We start from the raw sequence: 24752 nt of genomic DNA on the forward strand, positions 1-24752 counted from the left end.
AAGGACATGCATGCTATTATAAATGCCAAAGTTTTGATATGCTTAACAGAAAAAACAACAGGGTTGTTCAACGAAACGATTGAACTGTTAAAAAACATTGAAAACATGTCAAAGCTGGTTTCAAAAAGTAAAACCCACCATATAGTGTGGTATGAATTGTCTGAAAAACAGCTGCCGTAGGATTTTGATGCTAAAATTGATTTTATTGTTTCATTTGCTTCATTTGGGGTCCTACTATTGAAACATGATGGGTTTCGAATTTTCTGACCCTGTTATACCCCTCCTCTATCATTATGGTCAGAAGTTGGTATTACACATATTTTGGAGATTTTAAGGCTATTTTGTCCACCTACAAGCCTACTATGGCATCTGTCTAATTGGATCTGTGCACATAATATAAATAATAAAGATCTCAATTCTTTTACTGTCAGTACTGTGAGAGAAAGATGGGTTTCAAATTTGATGACCCTTTATGGCCCTCCTCTAGTGGGCGCTTTGTCACCTCGGCCAAGATACATAGTGCAACTATAAATGCAGCAATAAAGATCCTATTTTCACAACAATGGTATCAAATTAGGGGTTATGGAGGATCCTGAATCCAATTATGGCAGTTCTACTGTGATCAGCATAAAGGGGTCATAAAACTTATCATAAAAACCTATCATTTTCTCACAGTACTGACCCTAATAGAATTGAAATCTTTATTATTTATATTATGTGCACAGATCAATGATAGGCCTACAGTAAGTAGACCTCCTTGGCACAGATCCAATGAGACAAATGCCATAGTAGTTATATCTACCACAGGGGGCTTGTATGTGGACAAAATAGCCTTTAAATCTCCAAAATATGTGTAATACCAACTTCTGACCATATTAAACTGTCATAAATGGACTCAGCATCAATAACCCTGTAATTGACACCAAGATTGTGAAAATGTGATTATTAGTAGAGATATGGGTTCGGTAGCAATACTAGGGCCAGAAAGCGCTCCCTAGAGGAGGGGTATAACGGGGTCAGAAAATTCGAGACCCATCGTGTTTCAATAGTAGGACCGCAAATGAAGCAAATGAAGCAATAAAATAAATTTTAGCATCAAAATCATACGGAATGACATTATAACACACTAATAATTGGCTCCATCACAACCAGCTGAGCCAGACAGACAGGTAGCTTAGGAATCACCCGTGTGCAAGCAGGAATGGGTTTAATTATATATTCATTAGACCAAGAACAACATCAAAAAATAGCTTTTAAAACTATGCAATATTTTAAAGAAGTAAAGAAAGGGGGTTGTATTGTTGCGTTGTATTGTATTACTATTTTATTATGTTTATGTTTCATTTTTATTATATTCGTTTTTGTGGGTGACAGCTAATTAGATCTCAAGGGTGATCTTGTCTTTGAATTATTTACTTTCTTTATAGAAGAAGCGTATTATCCGTGCCTTTGTGCCTCGAAAGGGCGCGAGCCTATGAGCTTGACTTCAGACACGGGTTGTCCTCATCGTGCGGTTAAAAAGTAAAGACCAAACCTGTCATTGCCACATTTAGGGGATTGGCGCTAGTGTTGTCCCTCGTTCTTCTGCACCTGGATCAGTCTTTACGGCCACATGACGGGGTGAATGCCTACGCGCTCTAGCTATCAGTGAAGATGGCGGATGGTGGTGTGGAAGCCGAGCCCGACTGGGCCGACCAGCTATTGCACACAGTAGGAGACACATTTCTAGTCATGGATAGTTTGCAAGCTGCGCTACAGCGACTCGAATTTGATCTTCGTCAGAAGGATATCTCGGAAAACTCCTCGACTGAGTACTGCAATAACTTCTGCCAGGTACCTGCTTTGTAAACTGTAGCAGAATGTGACCCCCATCTATGTTTTCGCTGAGATGCTAGCTGGTTGGGGTAACGTTGGGCTAGCTGCGGGGGAGGGTACCCCCGTTTGGGCCGCACCAGCCTGAAGTGGGGGAATGCAAAACAAAACACAGGGTACCAAAACATGATACGCCGCTGTCGGGGGTCCCTATTGCAATGGTTAAGGGATTAGTTGTATGTTCTTGGGTGCATGTCACTGCAACATTTTCCTCAGAGTTTCACAGAGAAGGTGACAACAGAAATAGTTTTGGTTTTACTTAGCTAGCTTGCAAGCTAGCCATTAGTCTGCTAATGTTTTGGACATGGAAGAAGCTGCTGCTGTGACCCAGCGGGCTAACACTAGCCATTCTAGTAAGAAGTGATTCGTGCCAGAGTTTCAATTTTGTATTGCCCTAGGCACACCGGTGTTATTGTTATAGGCTGCCCGATAATATTGGTTCCTAGTTGCACCTCAATAAGCTCACCAATATAGCAAAGGACACATAACTCAGGCTAACTGTCGGGGTGGGGCGAGGAAAACATATGCGATGTTTTTTTAATAAATGTGCTTAATTGCAACATGAACATCCCACGTATGACTGTGTGCAGGTGTTATCAATAAAGACTGAGGTGTGCGCGAGGCCCTCTGTGTGATAGGACAGTTTGCCAAGTTGGTTTCGATTGACGTGGTTACAGATTCTGTGAAAGTCGAAAGTGGATGGGCACATTTGTTAAAACACCCTGCCTTCGTGTAGACATAGTTTTAATCTAATGCATGCACATTACTACATTGCTAGGTGGGAGTTGTTTGCAACTTGCTGCGATGAATGGGTGACATTTGCGGTATTGTCAGCAAAAATGTAGGCCTGAACTTGTGGTGTTAAGTAAAGGGAAGGGCCGAACCGATCTATTCTTGAGTAGCGAACAAGACGTTTTCATTGGTAAATGCTTCCCCAACGCTGCACACTTTTCTCTTTCGCATACTACTGGACTACTTGATACTTTTCAGACTCATAAAATGACACACTACGGCTATTACAGATAGTTTCACTATTCATTCTATTTTTAGGTTTGACATCATCAATGTTCACGCAGACTACATCTGGGTTAAACAGCTGGTTTTCTCATGCACGTGCCTCATGCCATTTCGTCCCAACCAACTAGCCAAACTTAAACCATTCTTGGACTTTGCTCATGACAACATTATAGAGGGCAATGTCCTGAGAAGAGGATGGTAAACACGCAAATTCAGTGCTATCCAGCGATTTGAAAGTGAAAGCGTGTAGGGTGTGCAGGGACTTAGGGTGTTTGACAAATGATAACACATTGTACCGGAAGCAGAGTAGAGGGAGATCTCCACTGTCAAGGAAGCCTTTTTGAGCACAGGGTCCAGATAATATCTTTGTGTCTTTACAGACTACTCACGGTAATCAACGCTTCATAATACATGGAATTCGTAGGGGAAAGGCAGGAAGGCTTTTAAAGCTTCAATGGAACGCATGAACTAATGAACGGTGCAGAGGTACCTGAAGTCAGACTATAGACTTATGGTACATTTAAGCATTGGCAAGTAGTCTTAAGTTTGCCATGTTTTGGTTATTTCAGGCATAGAACCATTTCCTGCTTTCTTCGCATACCATATAATGGCTTTGATTTTACTATCAAACCAAAATAAACCCTCATAGAGATGTGTTCTCAGACCAGACAAAATAAATCCACTTTTCTTAAAACTCAACATACCCATGACTTTATTGTAGTAAACACAGCTATTGTGTAAATATAATGCATTTTACCTCATTCGACCATTGGGGAACTCAAGGACGTAAGATAAGTCAAGTTTATCCAAAGAAAGGTTCAGAAAAGATGGTGGTAATTATCGGGCTGAAGATTGGCGCTTGAAGTCATAACACTCCAGACATATCCCAAGGTCTTGTTGGATGTTTGCCTTAGCCTAGATCTCATACAAGCAGAGAAACCAGCTGTAGAGGTCTAGTACAATTTCAAAAGCGAGGTGTCAATGACGACAGTCTGTTAAGAGCACCCCATACTTAACATAGGAATATAAATGATGCTGCTTTCAATATGCACTCCAGTTGTTTTTTTCCTAATTTGTTTTGTTTACTATGAGAAAACATATAGTCTAGTAGAACCTTGAGAAAGGTGTAAAGTAAGGTCTGGATGCATTTTTTTTGCATATATTGATAGTTTAGGGGCTGCAGATGCAGAATCTGACGGGTGCCGCTCAGGCACCCTTGAGCATTTTTTTTAAATGACATAATAAGCCACGCCCACACCTTCACTATGGGAAATAAGCCAAAAAATACATAAATCATTAAAATATGTCATGTTTGGTATCAAATTAAACCTCTTGATGAGCAGAAATCAGATGTGGTAACATCTAAAGGATTCCCTATAGTCCTCTTTTGTCACCAATGAAAAAAGGCCATTTTGGTGTACTCGGTTCACTGCTGTAGGTCTCCATAGAGAACAGTCTCTAACATATTAGAACAAGGAACAAGGAACAAATAGCTCAATCATCTGAACAAAAGTTAAACATAACAAGGAAGACAACTCTGATTAGACACAACAATATGTACACATGGCCCTAACATTTTAACATGTAACAATTATACAATATGTGACATATAATTCATTGTTCATCAGTGTCCTCATCAGAATGTTCATCTTCATCTGTTTCCACTGAGGGTGTGCTTTGATATTTTGATTTATTATTTGCACACCCCTCACTACCTTTGCAATTGCAGTATGTAGTGCAGGGAAGCCCCCCTGATAAACAACTACAAGAATTCCTGGAACATTTAGGCTCTGACTTGCACCTACACGCAATAAGCTGTAGGACTGATTTTGGGGCGATTTCTGAATTGCCATACACAGGCACGGGGATGTTATCCAAGATTTGCCATCCAAACAGGGATATATTGAACAGGTAAGCAGGAGGGGCTGTTTTTTCAGCAGCTCTCCAAAGGAGAACTTGGAGACGTGCACGTTTGATGTGCTCAGCTGCACTCTGTGTTGTTGGTGGAAGACTTTTTATCTTTGATTTGAGGTGCATGCTGTTCAGCAAAAAGAGAGATCCTCCACTTAAATTTCCAACTATCTTTCCAGAGTAGAGATAAGATAGGAAATCCATGCCTGCCTTCATCCATTCCTGTTCTTCAATTTCTGAGTCTGTGAATGACTTCAAATTTAGCTCACACTTGAGCATTGCATTGATCGCTGATGTTTTTCCTTTGCCAAACGGGAATGACACAGTATCACAGCCCGACAATGCATGAACAGCCAGCAGGTCATAACATTTGTCCCCTAACCTTGACACTGTGGCATTGACGTCAATCACTTTGTTGTTATATTTCCGCATAGAAATTTGTGTTTGAGGTTTGTAATGCCAAATGAAAAACAAAAGGAGCACAAAGATATCTGTGTCATCACCCAAAATCTGAATGTGTTCCTTTTCTGGCAACAACTCCAAAAGGTAACTGATAATTTTGACATCAGCCTCTTCGTGGTGGTAGGCAGTGTTGTCTCCAATTAACTTCAAATTTCAATGCTGCACAAGTACTCTATGAGAGCTGCTTTGTTTTTTTTTGTTTTTTTTCATTTTTCATGATGACATCTCTGTCTGGCAGGACTGTATTGGGGTTGATCTGATATTGTGTAGGTTTTGCACCCTTTGTTCGTCTCTGGCGTTCATGGGACTTAACAGAGTGTTCCATATACTGGTCAAATATGATGTATGTGTCATGTTGACTCTGAAATGGATGAAGGAAGATACTGGCAAATTACTTAACTGTTGTGTTACATAGCCCCTCATCAGCAGTGACTATCAATGGGTTGGTATGTTGTTTTAATTCATTGCCGATCTTATTCCTGTCTTCTGAGTCTAGCCGTCTTCTACTTTTTGATTCCTCTTTGTGGCTAGTTTTGGTATAAGAATCTGCCACTGACTCCTCATACACAGTGTCCATAAGAATTGAAAGAGTGTTGCACAGATGATGAGACAATATCCACTCAGACACTTGTTCAGAAGACAGAGACTTCCCAACTAAGCCCCCTTTAGTTTTGACATATCGAATATATGTTTGCTCACCAAACTGATCAAGGAAGACAGAGTTCCAAATTCCACCCTGATGGCGGCAGACATGCTCACCATTGAGAAAGGCAGACATCACTGCTTCTGGAAGAGATGATGACATTTCCAGAACATGCCAAGATATGTATCTAGCATAATTCCAGTGGTTGACAGCAAAGAAGTATGGCATCATTCTCTTCAGTGCATACATGTGAAGCAACCAATGGGCCTCCCTTTCTGCACGAAGATAGAGGTGAATGATCATAACTGGAGTGATTAAGCAGTCAACCCAAAGACGGCCTATCCTTGACTGTCGAATGCCCTCCAGCTCCTCAACAATGGCAGCTACTGTAGAAGTACCAGAGATGATGAGAGGTTCCAGAAGTGCACATACCACCATGTGCAACCCTCTAACCGCTTTTGGTCAAGCTTTACCATCAAGCATATGAGTGACTCCCTTAAATGACACACTAAGTAGCTCCTCTAAACCACTGCCATCCATTGATGTCCCGATACAGCTAATGAATGACATTAGTGTGTGCATTCCTCCAGGCCTGACAACTAAATGAGTCCAACGGTTGGGGTCTGACCACTTCATCTGCATGATTATTTTATACAACTGCATATCAGCACATATGAATGAAAGGCACATTCTGTTGTTCCATGACTTCTTCAAGGAAAATAATTGTGCTGAGAACTATGTCAGGATGTGCTGGAGGGGAGTCAATGAGTGGTCCAAAAACAAACCTTGTGGCGGCACCTGGTTTGTCTCCCCTTTGTCTGGCAGCATGGGCCATTGAACCAGACCATTCGGGGACAGCATTGTCTGAATCGGCAGACTGGGCAACTGTCACCATCCACTGAATGTCCTGCTCTAAAGCAGAACTGACAGCGCTGGTTGTTCTAGCAGGGGGTTCAATAGGCAAGCTAACATTGCAGGACAATTTTGGAGGCACAGGCTTCTTGGGACCACTGAAGAAAGCTTTTCTTACAGAGGTCATTTCACTGACATTGAGATTGGTCATTTCTTGTTTGGACAAACGTGGAATGACGATATCAGTGGGAGGTGTGCCTTCTGATTGAGTCATGTCTTGAGTAAATTCAATTGCCATTGAGTGTGTTTTTTTGCAGCCATTGGGTGTGTAGACCTGTAGGTCAAAGTTATCACACCAAGAGCTGATCAACCTTCCATCCCTAAGAAGGTCATACTATATGTCAAATGAAACCTCTGTTTCCTAGCTTTCCAGAAATACAATTCATTTTTTCTCCAAAATACACTGTGCTTTCACCTCATCTCCCAAGATCAGGTTGAGAATGGGTGATTTTCAAAAAACGTTGCAAAAACCCTTAGGCACACCCACATATAAAATGGTGTAGAAAACACAAATTCTGATATTTTGTTTTCAAATTTTAAATACAAGTTGTACAGACTTGTGGTCTTTGTTCTATTCTGTATATAACCTGATGCATTACAGTAAAAGGACTATTTCATGTATATATATATATTTTTTTTTAGGCGAGGGACAAAAACTACAAAATATAAAGAGTTCCCAGTTTTCAGCTGAACACTTTACAGTGAATAGACAATGGATTACAAAACCATAGGATGTCTGCTTTCCAAAATGGGTATTTTTATGTTAGTAGCACAAAGGGTTGGGATACAGCAGCCATTTCAATTCGGAGAGGCGTTTATTGGGGAATAATAAAGGGGCGTGGCTTGTGACGCCATTTTAAAAAAAAATGCTCAAGGGTGCCGAGCCGGCACCCGTCATTTTCTTAAACTACACTCCCTAAACTACCAATTTCTGCAAAAAAATTGCATCCAGACCGTACTTTACGCTTATGGCCCAATTTCATCAACTTCTACTAGACTAATAACATTCGTTGTCTATGTCGAAACCAAGAAATGGTCTGAGGTTGACCTCAGGCATGGTTGACTCTTGGCTGGCATGCTGGTAGATAAGAGTATGGTAGTAGCACGTCAGTGCAGTTTTATCTTGTCCTTTCCTCTGACCTCCTGCCTTGGTGTCGCCCCTTGAGATTAGAGGATGACTTCTGCCAATTTCAATATGCTGTTGTATTGCTCATGCTACCATTGACTTGTCAGTTCCCGGCGATGCTGCATTTTTCTAATGGGGGCAGACTTTGTTTACATTAAAAACTTTCTTTACATAGGCCCAAAAGGTGTCACTGTTTGCTAGTAGTCTGCTGATGTTGCATAACCTTTTGGGTGTTATTGGGAATAAATCAAGATGTTTTTTTGACATGTAAACAAACGCCTGCCCCCATTACAATGACCAGGATCTCGGAAAAGGCTGAAAAAAAAAATCTCAGGTACTGACAAGTCCAGGGTAGTGTGAGCATTACAACTGCATGTCGAAATTGGCAGAAGTTATCCTTTAAAGTTTTTTTTTAAAAAAAGTTATGGTTGACCATGCAAATTAATTGTACAATTATTTCCTATTCTTGATGGGAAAACCTTTGTAAATCATAATTGCCATTGGTAAGATGTTTAAGGCTTCTTTTGGGATTTCAATTTTCGGCATGAATTTTAGCAGTATTGGTGTTGACACACGGTAGCAGCAAGTTATGAGTTTAAGAAAATCTCACCAGCAAAATGAACCCCCTCTTGATCTCTCTCATTCAGCCCAGGATATGGCTTATTTGTCTGCCTATATGAGCGGCTAAAAGCCTGTGTTCAATGTCCACGCAGACCTTGTGCCCTTTAGTGGATAATGTAACACTAGTAATAGGGGTGGTCAATATATCGAGATTTAAGATATATCGAGAAGGAGAAACATATCGAATTTATCGAGATAAGTGATGAACTTTTAAAATTCTGAGATTGCCAGGCGCAAATTCTCTTCCTCCGCACTGCTCTAGCACCGCTTCTGCCCTCCGTCTGTGGCAATAATAGAAATATCAGAAGAGAATGCTCCGATTTCACTATGCCGTTACTTCGATTTGTCGAATTTCTGACTGCACAGGCGCAGCCCAGACAGGTTTGTTGCAAAGCATATATATAAATGCCAGTGTGTAGTATTTTGCCTCTTTTAGGGGGAATTGAAATTTCAAGATATATATCGTATATAGAGATATAGACAAAATATATCGAGATATTTTTTTTTCTCCATATCGCCCAGCCCTAACTAGTAATATGATGATGATGATGATGATGATGATGTGGACCAGAGCCTGTCAGTCAAGGCTATATCACCATTCAGCCTGGGCAGTCTCCCACCTTGTCCTCCTTAATCTCATCCCCATTTGCAATCTGCAGATTCTGCACACAAGGGTTTCACACCAGAAATAGTGTGATGGATGTGTGTGTAGTATAAAACCTGGATGTGAGTTTGCCAGAGGAAGTGAAGGCAAGTTCATGTCAAGTCAGCTTTTATTGTCAGTTTCTTCATATGCACAAGTCATACAAGGAAATTGAGACACGGGACTGACATTTACAGACTGACATCAAAGTGCAAGACAGGACAAGTAACAGTGATGGTCCGATACCAATAAAGTGATGAAGTAATGAATAATACTGAACATTTAACATTGGTGAGTGACGGCGATGGACCAGTGATGACAAGTAACAATAAGTGATGGAGTAATAAATGGCAATAACATTTAACATTGAACATTTAACATGTAGGGGAAAGAATAGAAGACATATAATAACAATAATAATAGTAGTAGTAGAATACAGAAAGTCAAGGCTATGCTGTACTACAAGTTGGGGTGTGTCGTGTAGCTTGGGGGGAGTGTTCCTTCCTCTGTGGAGTCTCCGGGGCCCAATCAGTAGCACATAAAGACAGATGGAGGAGCTCACGGGCTTGGATGAGGAGCAGACGGCCCCTGAGGGACATGGCAAGGGAGAGGGGATTCCCTAAAATTTGGTGATTTATTTTCAAGGGAACACTTTGCGATGTCTGTCTATCCTTTTGTTGTGAAGTTGCAGGGTGACTTCCAGTGGCACAATAAACAAAAGATTGAATAACTTAGTTGTTAAACATACCAGTACTCAGTTATGCTGCTCGATGTTGTTCTGATCAAAGTAGAGGTCATTAATTCAAGCAGGTTAAGCTTACCTTTCGAAAGGAAAAGACTGTTTTTTGCAACAGGGCCCTTATTTATAGAGTGTAGTGTATTTAAAGTGTTGCACTCACATGGTTGTTTTGTGTCATTTGGAGCACTCCAGAAGATATTGGGTTGTGTGATGTTGGGTGATATCCATGAAACACCATTCGTGCGGGCAAGCAAATAAGCTTATTTCATATTTACCCTTTATTTATACTTTTTAATCTGACAATCCGAATGAATGAATTGCACATCATGAGCACTGGCATTAAAGAAACTCACAAGAATAGTTTTCTCTCCATATAGCATGGATATTTCAAACCAAAAACATTGACTACACACCCAGTATCACTAAACCTGATATCTTTGGGAGTGCTCTAAATGACAAAAAAAACAGTCATGGTTGAGTACAAAATGGTATTTTACAATATAACTAAGGTCCCATTTGCCCAAATCAGGCGAACCTCTTTAGGGGTCTCATTAGTTTAAAAACCTCAAAACTGCATCGTTCCTCTGGGGCTTGGCAAAACACCTGTTGGGCATGGTAGGGGTTGGCAAGTTGCTTCAATTAAAGGGCCATTCGGTCGTCTACAACATCCAGCTTTATTGCACAGCGCTACCCATGACTTAGCAATAGCCAAGACGCGAAAAATGTTCATCCAGCCCTGATGGTGTTGCTTGCACGGAGATCTCGCATTGCAGCTTACCCATGGGGGCAGCACTTTACATTGTGTTTTAAACGCCTTAGCATGCTCCAAAAATCACCCCAAAAATATGCAACATCATCATCAGACACCTTCCAACACTATACTGTGTAGTGCAGGGGTCCCCAACCTTTCTAGGTCTGAGGGCTACCGAGGGCTACTTTTGTTCAAAATCCTCTACTGATGTCTTGGCATCATTCTCAAATCACACTATTATTGAATGATATTTTGTTTATAGGTTGTAAAGAATAAATAATCTCATATTTAACTTTAAGCATTAACTATAACTGAAATCTGGTAGTCACTGTTTATTAACATCCTTGGTGGGCACCTCAGAAGCTCCTGGAGGGCTACCTGGTGCCCGCGGGCACAACGTTGGTGACACCTGGTGTAGTGTGTATGTCTGAAGAAGAGTGAGAAAGTGTTAAACAATGTGTTAGTGCAAGCAGCCACTGTATGGAAAGTATGGAAACTAGATTTGCATAAGTAGAACAGCACATCAACCACAGAGTGGATTTTTGGCCACCCTACGTTAAACCATCATCTCGTTTATATTTCCAGTGGATAGGTGACCTTCATGCAAAATGTCCAAATGTGAAAAAAATAGCTATTTTAAACCCATTGTGTTTTACAAATTGCCAAAATGTGATCTTGTAAAGCCACAGTGCCTACTAAGCATAAAATGTTGCATTGCTTTTTAAAGATATTGACAACTTGAAAATTCTCTTGAATTTTTTTACAATATGCACCACTATTCTACTGTCCTGCCCTTACCCATCACATATTTCCTAATGATGAACACAAAGTAATATTTTGAACAATATTTCGATAAGCACAAAAGTTAGCACACCCCTATGTTACAATTCCATAGAGAGGATCATGATCTGCTTCAGTAGTCACAGTATAGTGTGTTGACATGCATGTTGGTTTTTGTGAAATTCAGCTTTCAAATGTTGACAGCATTCATGCAGCCCCAAACCATGTCAGTCCCACATGCTTGACTATTCTCTTTGTAGAACTCGTTACTTTACCACCACACATGCTTGACACCATTTAAAACATTTTTTTTTATCTTTGTGTCATCAGACCACAGACATGGTTCGGTTGTAGATTAAGACTTTATTCCAAAATGCTGTTTTTGTTGTATTCCTATTATTCTGTTCATAATTCTGTTAGTAATATGGTTGAAATAAGGGCTGCACAGTTAAAGGGGTATGCCACTATTTTGGGGCTTAATACAGTTAAAATCGTTGGCTGGGGTTTATAATGGTGGTAAAGTGTCTTATTTTTCATGTAAGCCGTTGCCTTGCTTTAAGACAAGTTAAAAGAGGGAATATGTCGCTAAGCTAGTGAAAGTCAATGTATCCATGTAGCACTTTACCACCTTTATAAACCCCAGCCAACGATTTTAACTGTATTAAGCCCCAAAATAGTGGCATACCCCTTTTAATTGAAAATCGTGAAATTGAAGTCGTGATTTCAATCGTGATTTAATCGTGGCAATAGTGACCTACCTTTTGAGAGCGTCCTTGAAGCCAGAACATACTGACAGGCTGGTGTTTTTGTCCAGAAATCTGTCCATCTAAGTTTTATGCTATTGCCTTTACAAAATTATTACAATTCATTTTATTTTGCTCATCCCGTATATAATTAATTCTTGGTTATATTTCATCTTGTTATAATTTTCAAAAAAATCTGCAAAAAAAACAATAATCGTGATTAATAATCGTGATTACGATTTTGACCAAAATAATCGTGATTATGATTTTTTTTTCCATAATCGTGCAGCCCTAGTTGAAATAAGCCTTTTTCGCTTGAAAATGTTATGGAATTGTCCGATTTAATATTAAACCTAGTTCCAATTTTCCTCATTCTGTTCTGAAATCAGATTTCAAAAATCTTAATGAAGATTATATGGTATTTTAATGACTTTTCTAGAGAATTCAGTTAGTATGCGAGATTGACCACACTAAGTGCTTTAAGAGCTTTGTTACCGTGGTAGGTATTACACACTTCACTTCATAAATTCTTTTTCAGCTACTTTGCTATGACCGTATCGATGCCATTTGCATTTAAGACAAGCCGGATTTAAATTGCTAATGGATATTGTGAGGATTTCTATTGGGAGTATACAGAGGACACAGAAAACAGCAGCAGGCATGCATTATGGATGTGTGGGGTGGGGATGTCATTTTCAGGACAAAGTTGGATGGTTTAAGTTAGTGTTGCACCGGTGTGAAAATGTTGCAGTACAATGTCACTCAGGGTTTTTTTAATAAGTAGGCAATTCAGGTTCTGTTGTTGAACAACCTTTTTTCCCCCAACAAAGTGGTGCTCTAAGCTTATTGCATCAGGCTGTTGAATTCCTAACCATTACCATAGGAAGGAACCCACTCATCATATCTCCCCTTTCTCCAACCTGCCTTTTTAAAAAATGCAGCTTTTAAACTTTTTAAAATATATTTTTTCCTTACTTCTACTTTTGCTTTTTTACTTTTTACCTTTTTTTTGGGACACTCTGAGCAGGGAAGCTTTTCATTGTATGTTTCATTGTATGTTCATAGCAGTATTCTACCCACTGTTTCTATTTGTAAACATTAACTTCTCATGGTTCATTCCAGTTCATTAAGTTTTCAACTTTGAATATTGAGTAACATGATATTTAAGTTTTCCAACCCAGTCTTTTCAGGGAGAGAATGTGCAAGAACACAATATTTCAGGGGACAGCTGTGACCTCGTGGTGGTCTTAAGATCAAATGGTCACAGATCCAGGCCAGTCAAGTTCATCACACCAGACTCTGTTATCCATGTCTTTATGAGCCTTGCTGTGTGCACTGGGCCATTGTCATGTTGGGACCATGGAATTGTCCAAGATGTTTAGTAGGGGTGGGCGGTATGGCCAAAAATGTATACCTCGGTATAATTTTAGCCACGGTATATATCACGGTATTGTACATTTGTGTATAAAATGTTAAAATTAAGCGTTTTGTGGCAAAATGACCAAAACACCATTTTTTTGCATTTCATTTTTTGGAAATGACTGGTCAGACATTGTTTTATCTTCTATGTGGGAATTCTTGTCATTCAAATCATTTGAAAACATATTTTTAAACTTTTAATCTATAACTATAACTCTACATCTACAGGAAGCAATGCGCTATTGCGGTAGACGGTATGAGACAAAATCTCTATCATTGATGAAAAAATACTGCACACGATATTATACCGCGGTTACCGTCCACCCCTAATGTTTTGGTATCCTAAAGCTGTAATGGCTACAATAGGTGGAACGACCGACATCATATTGAATCATATTATACCTGAGCGCCCAATCTCTGTGTGACTATCTATGACTTATGATAGGCCCAGCCACTATGGACCTTACACATCTAAGAATCCTGGTCCTATCCTACGTTGACCTTATGACTCTACATTCTCTGTCTATCTCTTCTTCCTCTGCCTTCCTGCTTTTTCTGCCTCTCCTCTATACCTCTCCTTTTAAATCTATCTCTAACAATGTTTTTTTTTCCATTTGTTAAGCACTTTGAGTTACATGCCTTGTATGACACAGTGCTATACAAATACAATTATTATTATTAAAATTATTATTATATGGGTTAAGAATGTCATGGCACTTATGTGAGTCAAGCCAGGTTAGGGAATAGTTTTGGCTATACATGGGTTCAAAATGTTTGTTTTCTTCTGACTGCGCAAAACTAGCTGCGCACAACTCAACCTCTGATTGTTGGAAGCCGCTGTCGGTCAAAACATTAGCTCACGTGTTTGGCTGCCAGTGTCTTGCCCCTCCTCACAACACCGTGTTGATGAACAAAGAAACCCATCTATACAGTAAATCCTGTTCAGTACATGTTGTGTTTTTTTTCTTCTAATGTGCAGGTGCTGATGCATTATGCTGGAAGCCGTAACTCCGTGGAGCACGGGTTGCCCCTACTAGAGGTCTACTGTCTATCCATCAACTGCTTTGCAGCAGCAAGATCTCACTTGACCTCGGAATCGGACAGTGTGGCTCATGTGTTGAAGCGACTTGCCTTGTGAGTAACGACGGAGCACTGTTCATCCTTTTTAAGCCATTGATGCCTAAAGCACCTGCAAAAAACGCCTGCTGAATGCTTAAGCCCTTGTTGGGAATGTGCAGCCTCTGATGCACATAAAAACATTAAATATGTTTTGTTTAAACCCTAAGACCCTCATCTTGCATTAGAATGTGTTCATTCAGCTGTAACATACCACATTTTTATTAAAAAAGCTAAAATCTCAAGATCCTGATAGCAGCATATATGTCTCCAAGCACCAAAGGTCAAACAACATATACGAGTCATCAAGCTAAAATGGGTTAAAGAAGCACGTCTGTCTGCTATTTATGGATATATGTGCATGTGTGTGCACTCCACAGAAGCTGCTTCGAGCTGCTCTTGTCCGTCCCCGTAAGCGAGGTCCCTTACAATACATGGATGCAGTTCCACCACTCTGTACAGGTGAGTGCGCTGAACACCCCACATCTCATCTCAGCACAGTTTTTGTTCACTACACAATGTGGTTAAATGTGAATGCTCTGGCTATACTTTTTTATCTGTGAAATTGTAATTTCAACATGTAACAATGTCAGTTCATTTTGGGTAACTTCAGTATGATGTGATTGTTTGCCTAAAATTTCTCGCACGTGGCAGATTTCGATCCATAATGCACGCCGTTCCACCAGTGGAACACTGTAGTAGTCATTGAAAAGTTATCGACCATAGTACTACACTACTATGGCATAACAAAGGGCCTTTTAGTAATGCACTTCGACTTGGTCATTGCCATTTTGGTAACATCAAATTTATAGTGCTGTGTCTTAACAGGTTAATATCAACTAATGAAATCAGATGAAATACTACTACAGGTGTAAGAATGTTTGGTTACACCTTCCTTAACGCTGGAGTCATACGTATGACATAAATGTCATAACAGTGTCATAATAGTTTCATGAACGAGTCATAAACGTTTATTACATTGGCATTATGTTTTTGGCCACGAAAAGTTGACATTGTTAGGCCTGTCTTTATCATAACCGAATTTCACTCAAAGACAAAGTCATACAATGTGTGTGACATTGACATAATGTTTGACATTATGACAAGGTTATGACACCGTTATGTCATACGTATGACGCCGGCGTCAAGTAAAATGTTACCGAATGTTTTGTTGAGAACTTGTTTGTCTCCTCAGGTGGCCCATGACTCGTTGCTGCAGTATGGAAGCTCAGACCTGCAAGCACTTCTCCAGATCACACAAGCAGGTGGACCATGGAACCTCCAGATTCTCATCAACCTCCTGACTAGTCAGCCAACCGAAGCTGAGGAAAGTAAGTCTGTCACACAGTTTACTCATACATAGGATAATGTTAATTGTTAAGATTACATTACACATACATTTAGCACATTTTTCTCCAAAGGACTGCTGTGTTATGTCACATAGGATAATGTTTCAGTTCAAAGATCCATGCACAGCTTCTAGGTGCTGGTAAACGCACTATTAATAGGACTATTAAATACTTCAAAAGAAAGAAGTTTACCGCACACTGTGATGCCTGAGTGAACCTGATGACACACAGAGGCGAAGCGCGTTGCTCGCTCTGAGTAAACGAGCAGAAAATCAAGAAAGCGTGCTGTAAACTTCTTTCTTTTGAATTATAGGATAATGTTTATTGTGAGATTACATTACATATACATCTAGCACACTTTTCTCCTAAGCAACTTACAAATGGATAGCGAAATGCAGAGTTTGAGGGAATACAGACTATATTATGTCTGTGAACAAGTAGTACAAAAGAAAACGCAGTGCAGCAATATACAAATCATGGGGGACTGAGATTGCACTCACTTCTGTTATGGTTTGTTTTTTTTATTTTTCAGTCAGTGCCTTCATTGCCTTAGAGGGAGAAGGTTTCATGGATATGCGAATCAAACACCTGGAGAAATGTGGAGAATTGGAGAAGGCCATGGTCCTGATGAAGGCCTGTGCAAATTGCCCTCTCCTCCCCAACTACACCAGTTTCCGGCAAACCTTTGTGTCCCAGCTTTGCAAGATGCTCCCTGCTGAAGATGCAATCTCAGAGGTAAGCATTGATTATACAATACAAGCGGTTGTGAAACGTTATGTATGTAATACTTGAATATAGAGATCCTGGCCATATAATATAATTGGAATGTCATGAAAAAGTGAATTTATTTCCATAATTCCATCAATAGTGTTTAACTTTCATAGATTGAAGTCAATGGCAGAGGCATTGCATGGGAGTTATGGAGGCCTAGATATCCTTGATGCTTTTCTGTCAGCTGTTTTTGTTTGTTTGATCTGGTGACCCACACTTCACTCTTCAATAAACCTCGTAGATTTCCTTGCCACGTTTTGGTGCTTTGGTGATATGGACAGTCTAACTCACCAGAAATTCATTTTCAATGCTTTCATGTGACTGTTAAAGTGTAGCGTTCAGACTACAGTCGTCAATACAAGGTCTTCTTGAAAAATGAATGCAACACTAGTTGGAAATAAATCCGGATATTGCATAAGTTTGAAACAATGCCTCAGCGAATGTATGATTTTCAAAGCCAAAAGGTAGTCTAATGACATTAGTGGTTGATCCTTTGCTACCGACTTTTTTCGGGCAGGCTTTGTATGATGACAGTATGTCTGATAATTGAATCATTTGTTTGATATTTATGAAATGTATGTGAAACATTTGATATTTTACAGATCTCCAGACTCGATGGGAAAGATGTACTTGAGATCATTTGCACTATGGAAACTGACGGGGATGAAAATTCGGCTTTCATGCTCTGCACCACCTACCTGACACGACAGATAGAGGAACAAAACCTTTACTGTTCCTGGTGAGTTTCAAGAAGTGTTTTTGTTGTTGTTTTTTACTTATTACAGGTGTATAATGATAACAACCAGAAGTGCTTTGAATTGTCCTGGGTGGGAATAATAATGTTGCTGACTGTGAAGAGTTACTAATTTACTGATTATCTCTTGTGTCAAATGCAGGGAACTAACTCTTTGCTGGAGTAAGCTACAGAGAAGAATAGATCCCACAATGGAATCGTTCCTGGAGCGTTGCCTGAAGTTCGGTGCCATTGCCAGAACAGCCTATCATCTGCTCTTCCTCATTCAGGTGGTCCAGACAGAGGTACAACTGAAGTCTCCTACTTTCTTCACTTTTGCCTCTTTTCCACTGCCGGTTTTCTGGAAGGCCTACAGCTCGACAAAGCCACGCGGTGCGACACGCGACTCAGCCACCACTTTTTGCTTTTTAATTGGGCACGACACAGCGTGACTCGGTTGCCACTTTTTGCTTCACGATTGAGCTGTGTTGAGCTGTAGGCCTACCAGTAAACCCTCAGTGGAAAAGAGGCATTTGACTTTTGTTGAACTGTTGTCTTAAATCTGGGGAAACAAAACATTATTTATTTATTATTATTTTCTTTTTCTACTGCAGGCCTTGGGGCATGGGCTGCCAGTTTCAGTTGAGCTGTGTGTCAAAGCACTTCAACTTCCAAGTCAAGAGGATACAGACACAAGGACTGCCGTGTGCAAGACGGTGGCATGTCTCCTGTCAGAGGACCTGGAGGTGCTCAGGGCTTGTCAACTGTCGGAGTTTATACTACGGCCTTCTCTGGACTCCTTCACCTTCCTCGAGGAGCTCCACCACCAGCCTGATCAGAAGTACGACGAGGAGAACGGCATAATCCCCAACTCGCTGCGCTGTGAGCTGCTTCTCACACTCAAAGCAATGTGGCCTTTTGATCCCGAGTTCTGGGACTGGAAAACTCTGAAACGCCACTGCAATGGGCTACTGGGCCTCGGACCTGAAGAAGAAGACAGGGCAGCACAAGAGGGTGATCTCACCCCATTAGCAGCTAAAGACTCTGAGAGAGAGAAGCAGGGAAAACAAAGAGACGAAAAGGAAATGACTGGTCTAAAGACCCAAGATTTGGAGTCTACACTCAGCAACACCAGCCTTGAAGATGCTGATGAAAATGCAGATAAAGGTTTCAGATCATCAACAAAAAAGCAGCCAGTTATCTCAGAGAGGAGTTTGAGATGGCAGAAGTACAAGTTTTGTTGTAAGATATGTGAGAAAGAGGTCATTGAGGCAAGGTTCTTCCATCATTCCAAAAAACATTTGGACAATGGGGTCTTCACTTGCCCTGTATGCCTGGAAAAGTTCAGAGGGAAGAAGGAGTTTTGTTCCCATTTCAGTACGCATACACAAATGCCAGCACCCGTGAAAAGCCCTCCAAAAAAGAAAAAAGTTAAAAAGAAGGTAGACTTGCAACAGGAAATGGATGAAGATGAAGATGAAGCTGATGGACTGGAACCAGGAGAGATTGCATTAGATCCATCTTTAAGAATGTATTACGAGTCCACACATGACCCTGATGTACTGGACCACATCTTGGAGCAAGCGGCAGCTGTACCCAAAAGGCAAGCTGATCAAGACTATATCACTTTTGACTACATCAGCGCTCACTTCACATTCCAGAACCAGGATACATACATGTGCCCTGCATCCAACTGTTCCAAGACCTTCAAGGTCTTCAAAAACTTGAGTGTGCACCTGAAAGAACACAGCAGCAACGACCCTAACTTAAAGCACTATTTGGAAATGAAAGACAAACGGGAGAAATGCGGGTTTTGCCGCAAGCATTTCATGACTCCTTATCACCATCGAAAGCATAGACGAGTCCATTTTGGGGACGAGCCTTATATGTGTATGGTGGCTGGATGTGGAGCCCGGTTCAGTGCCTCCAATAAACTTGCTGAGCACAAGCAAAGCCACTGCACCCAGGTGCGTTACCAGTGTGAACTCGAAGGATGCACCCTCTCCTTCAGTGATCTCGCACGACTTTACCATCATGAGGCAGAGCATTTTCGCAATGCAGCGTACAGTTGCACTAGCTCAGGGTGCAAGAAGTTCTACTACTCCCGTAAAGAGTTCTCCAAGCACTTGGCAACACATGGCATAGCATTCTCTGAGGAGGATTTTGACAGGCAAAGAGAACGTCAGTTTAAACTTCCGCATGTCACTTTGGAAAACGAGACCATCCCAAAACTGCCTTGCAACTCAAATGGTGTGCCGTCTGCATCAGTAGTTAATGGTTTACACAAAGACAACTCTTCCCCGTCCTCCCCAGAATCAAGTGAATTCAAGAGCACTCTGACAAATGTGGCTGTGTGTTTTGATGGGAAGAAATTCACCTGTGGGTTTGAGAAATGTCGCAAGACCTTTTCTAAATCTAAGGACATTCAAAGACACTTGAACTCGGCACACCCGGATCAGGCGACATGGGGGAAAAGGATAAGACACAAAAGTCTGGAAAAACACAAAAGCTCAAAGCACGACACAAGGACTAGTGTAGGAAATCAAGACACATGTCCAACACGAGTAAACCCAGAGTTTATTTGTGGGAAAAGTACCTGCGGCCCTCAAAAAATTGCTGATCCCATCAATACATCACTCACAGCTTCTGCCACAAAAGACCTTTTGACCGACATCTTGGTGAGCTTTGGACAGCTTAGCCTGCATTGCCCTTTTTCCAGAAAAGGTTCACACGATTCTCTACCAGGCAACTGCCCTTCCAAACATTTGCCTGAAAAGTCAGCCCTTCCAGTCGAAACAAAGAAGCAGCCACTACTGAATGAACTACTGAACAAACCAATTGCTGATATTCCTTTAGAGTTTCATCCTCAGACATGTGACCCAAGCAGCTTCCTAATTCAAGCCACAACCAAGCCTTACACATGTGACATGAAAGGCTGCAGTTATCAGAGTGTCACTAGTGCTGCTTTGAAAAAACATTACCAGACCAAGCACAGTATCTCCAAGGAAGACTTGAAGGGGCTGGAGAAATTTAAAGCAGAGTTCAAGTTCAAACCATTTAAGTGCCACCTATGTCCAAAGGGCTACAGAGAGAAGAAAGAATTGAGGGGTCACTATGTGCAGACGCACAACATGAAAGGAGCCGTTCTAGATCAAATGAGCTGCTCTCCGAAGAAAAAGGAAAAAGATGAAGGTAAAGTCCAAGACTCACCAAAATCCAAAGATGGCCAAAGGCAGAGCACTCAAAAAGATCCCGTAGAGAAAGTGGAGTCAACAGAAGTGCCCGTGTGGCAACCTCGACTGCATAGACGAAAAGCATCAGTAGTAACAAAGGTGGAGGATGAAAATGATTCGCTACCCGAGGAAAGTGCCAGCGATTTCAAAGATGAACCGGCTCTGCAACATGATGACCACACTGAAGATGAGGTCACAAAAGAAGGAAGAGGCAGCCGGCGTCTGGTAACCAAGGGCAATCTGTGTTACATCCTCACAAACTACCATAAGCCCTTCCACTGTGTACATAAAGACTGCAACTCTGCATTCACTAACCAGAGTGGCCTGGTACGGCATCTGGAGACTGTACACCATTATAAACGATCACAGCTGTGTCTGGAGGAGGAAAAAGAGGCGCAGGAAAGCGTTGAAGTAAAGAAGGAGTCTCCAAAACCACCCCAGCGTTTCATTTGCAAGTACAATGGCTGTGGGCAGGGTTTCAACCACTCAAAGAGTTTGTGGAGGCATCATCGTCGGAAGCACTCTTCCATGAAGTCATCCTCAGGAATGTTGATCACATCTAGGCCCCTCAGCACATTACAAAGAAGGGAATCTGAGGAACCCATACCACGATTCAAGTGCACATATGCCAATTGCAATGCTAGTTACCATCTGAACAGCAGCTTGGTGCGTCACACAAACAATGAGCACCACAACCAAAATTCTACCGACCAGAATTCTGAAAAGGTGGCACCTACATCTGTGCAATGCAAGTTTGAAGGCTGCATGAGATTTTTCTCCCAGAACTCAAACTACAGAAGACATGTGTTTTACAGGCATTTTGAATACTATGAAACTGTATTACATCTTGAGAACGCCAACAAGAAAGACGAACCTGCCAGTGGATGCCAAAAGAAGTTGATCACCACCTCTCCCAAGCTACCCTCACGACATTCTTTGAGAGTCTGTTCAAAGTCCCCAGAACCTTATCAGCCCGAGTCCCCAGAACCTTTTCAGCCCGAGGAAAGCAATGAGGAGAGTGTGAAGATCAGTACACCACAATCTTCTTCCAGGAAAAGAAAGCCTCTAGTCTACCGCACTCATGAGGAGGCATTGCAAATGTGTCAAGATCGCTGCGTACCTGACGCATACCCCTGCATGGTGCAGGACTGTAACTCAGTTGTCAAGCTTAGAAGCTTGTGCCGGCACTATGCGAGAGTCCACCGATTGTCAGAGTATCAGTTCAACTTGCAGAAGGAAAAGCTGGTTTTCAATGCGGAACAATTAGAGGAGATAATCCAAAAGAAATCGGCGCTCGTCCTTCCAGACATGGTGAGATCGCCTGGTGGGGTCCTTAAAATGGAGTACCAAGCAGAGCCCGATAATCCAGGAGGCCCGCCTCTGCCAATGAGCCTTCACTCCATCAAAACGTCGCAAATAGAGGAGCGAGATGTAGTTGTGCTCTCGGAAAAGCCACCATCTGAAAGTGGTAGCATGATGGTGGATGCAGACAACTTGCTCTACGGAGAAACTCCTGGACACTCAGAGGCAGCACCAGAGGTGCAAAGTAGCCACAGTCAAATCAGCCAGCCACAATCTCAAAATCCTCCTCCTCCTGTGCAGGTTACGCTAGTAGACCTGTCCCCACCACCCTCTCTCAGAATAAGCGTTGATGAAGGTTTTCATTCTCCAGGCAATGACAGTGCCAAGTCTCCCAAACTCCCTGCGACACCAACACCCTCTGTAACTGTGCCTGTTACTTCAACCCGGCAGCCTCTTAAGAGAAAAAATGACCTCACCGAGACTCCACCCCCTTTGTCTCCCGCCCCCTTGTCTCCGTCTCCCTCATCTCCCCCCTCATCTCCCCCCTCATCTCCTTCTCCCTCGTCTCCCTCCGCCTCATCTCCGTCCGCCTCGTCTGCCCCCTCCTCGTCTCCCTCCCCTAACTCGAAAGACTCGTCTGTCCCCAACTCAAAAGACTCAGCACCTGACAGCCCCGCCGCACCCTCTTTTGATTTGGCGTCCTACAAGCCAATAGGATTTGAATCCTCTTTCCTTAAATTCATCCAGGAAAAGACAAAAGATGAGCCATGTATTCAGCCGGCAAAGCCTGTGCCCGCCAAACGTGAGTGTCATCGGCGGAGCTGCTCTGTTAAAGAGAACAGCAAGAGAGGACTGAGGGTCACCCGCAGTTGTAGACTGGGCAGGGTATCGCCGCTCAAGTCCATTCTCGCAGCCCGTGACTTTCACTGTGTGGAGAACCTGCGCCACATCTTGGACCGAGCCCTGAAGGGCTGTGGTGATGATCAAGCCATCAAGCAGCTGCAGTACCTCAGGCCGGTCGTGGTTCTAGAAAGGCCAGTCGTGGTTCTAGAAAGGTCGGTCATGGTTCTAGAAAGGTCAACAACACTCTCAACGTCTTAAGATCACTTAACCATATAAGATAATAATCAATAAATATTTTCTGATGGTAGTTCAAACACTTTGCACCTTCCATAGTAAGAATCATTCAGATTTTTTTTGAGTAATACTTTTGGTTCATTTTATTTGCCAAACTATCAGTTGGGTGTACTTTAATTGCTTTGATGGTGTATATGGAAGGATTTGAATAAAGACTGCCACAAAATACATTGAATACACCATATTTTTAATTAAGCAGAGCTGTCAAGATTATTCTGATTCTGCAAAAATATACTGCACTTGGTATTTCCAAAACCAACAGTACATTGAGTACCTTGAGTGATGGTTACATAGTTTCCCATGTTACAACAATGAATCATTTACTTTCAATGAATGTTTTCAACCATCACACTTTGCTTCAAAATAAGTAATAATGGCAAGGCTACATTTAAAGCAGAACACAGTGCTGTTTTTTGTGTGTATTGCAATGTAAAGTGTTGCTCATCTCTACATAAATGATTTGAAATTTATGTTGGGACTATTTCTACACACCCTTAAATGAGTATTTTGAGTTGTAACTCCAATAAATGGAGAGGACAAATATATATTTCATGAAGCAGTGTACATTGACTTGATGCATAACTGATTTTATACAAATCTGTGAGTAGTTCCGAGTATAGATGAGGACTTTGACATTTCTGTAAATTATCTGGGACAGTGGCTGATTTTTATTTTTTCTATATTTCAGTATTCTAATAAAGTTCTGTGAAATAAAGCCAAACCTATTCTTACTTACCTTAAAACTGAAATAAGTAATATTGTATTTGCGGCATCTGTTTAAAGTAAAATATATATGTTGTATTCACACAGCTTAAATGCAAAACGGCAAAACAATGAGTACAGTATGACATTGGCGCATGGAGAAACTATAGGCCTGAGCCTACATTTCAGCCATTTATATTTTGAGAAATAAGGCTACCCATTTTACCCATGACATGCATAATAGTAGTACATTGTCATTGTCAAAAAATGCAGTACAGTGAATCATTTCTGTTTACAACACAGTTTTATTCGTCCCTCATGCAGGGGTCTATATAATGAAAACAATAATAAAACAAAATGGGAGCAGAGATAAGAATTTAAGACCACTGTGTGTAACGCATAGACAAAAAGGGTCTAAGAAGGTAGGCTATGCCTTTTCCCCCACACACATAGGCGTACACATTCTACATGAGGGGTCACAGGGCCAGTTTTTCAAAATTCCTTCCATTAAAAGGGCTGAACAACATATTACACATTCATGTCTATATTCACATTCGTTACACATTCATTTCTATATGCAGCCCGATGTCTCCTCTGCTGTGTCAATGAAGGCCTGTCACCTAACTCATTACAACTGTAAAACAAAGCCTGGGGAGTGTTAGTAAACTCATCCCAACTGTCCCTTCTCTGAAGTTTTTTTTATATTGCTCCCAAACCCAAGTTAACTATATAACAAATTGACTAGGCTTTTGATCCCTCTGTCTTTCAAG

The 24752-nt window shown here is 41.3% G+C and overlaps 1 protein-coding gene across 1 annotated transcript; it reads left to right on the plus strand.

Annotated features, from left to right (window-relative positions):
* The first annotated feature begins 1263 nt into the window (after positions 1 to 1263).
* rlf (RLF zinc finger) lies at positions 1264 to 24267 on the plus strand. The gene is made up of 8 exons (XM_063184164.1): positions 1264 to 1833; positions 14619 to 14773; positions 15136 to 15217; positions 15951 to 16086; positions 16637 to 16839; positions 17478 to 17614; positions 17772 to 17913; positions 18223 to 24267. The coding sequence occupies exons 1-8, from the start codon at positions 1654 to 1656 to the stop codon at positions 23242 to 23244; spliced, it is 6057 nt and encodes a 2018-aa protein (XP_063040234.1). The 5' UTR covers positions 1264 to 1653; the 3' UTR covers positions 23245 to 24267.
* Positions 24268 to 24752: the final 485 nt, after the last annotated feature.

This window comes from Engraulis encrasicolus, chromosome 19 (assembly GCF_034702125.1).
Source record: "Engraulis encrasicolus isolate BLACKSEA-1 chromosome 19, IST_EnEncr_1.0, whole genome shotgun sequence".
Classification (NCBI taxonomy): Eukaryota; Metazoa; Chordata; class Actinopteri; order Clupeiformes; family Engraulidae; genus Engraulis; species Engraulis encrasicolus.

Excerpts from the sequence above, each read along its gene's own strand:
- rlf (XM_063184164.1), top strand. The coding sequence starts at position 1,654 with ATGGCGGATGGTGGTGTGGAAGCCGAGCCCGACTGGGCCGACCAGCTA. Across the intron at positions 1,834-14,618 it reads ACTGCAATAACTTCTGCCAG|GTGCTGATGCATTATGCTGG; the intron begins GTACCTGCTTTG and ends TCTAATGTGCAG. Across the intron at positions 16,087-16,636 it reads GCCAACCGAAGCTGAGGAAA|TCAGTGCCTTCATTGCCTTA; the intron begins GTAAGTCTGTCA and ends TTTATTTTTCAG.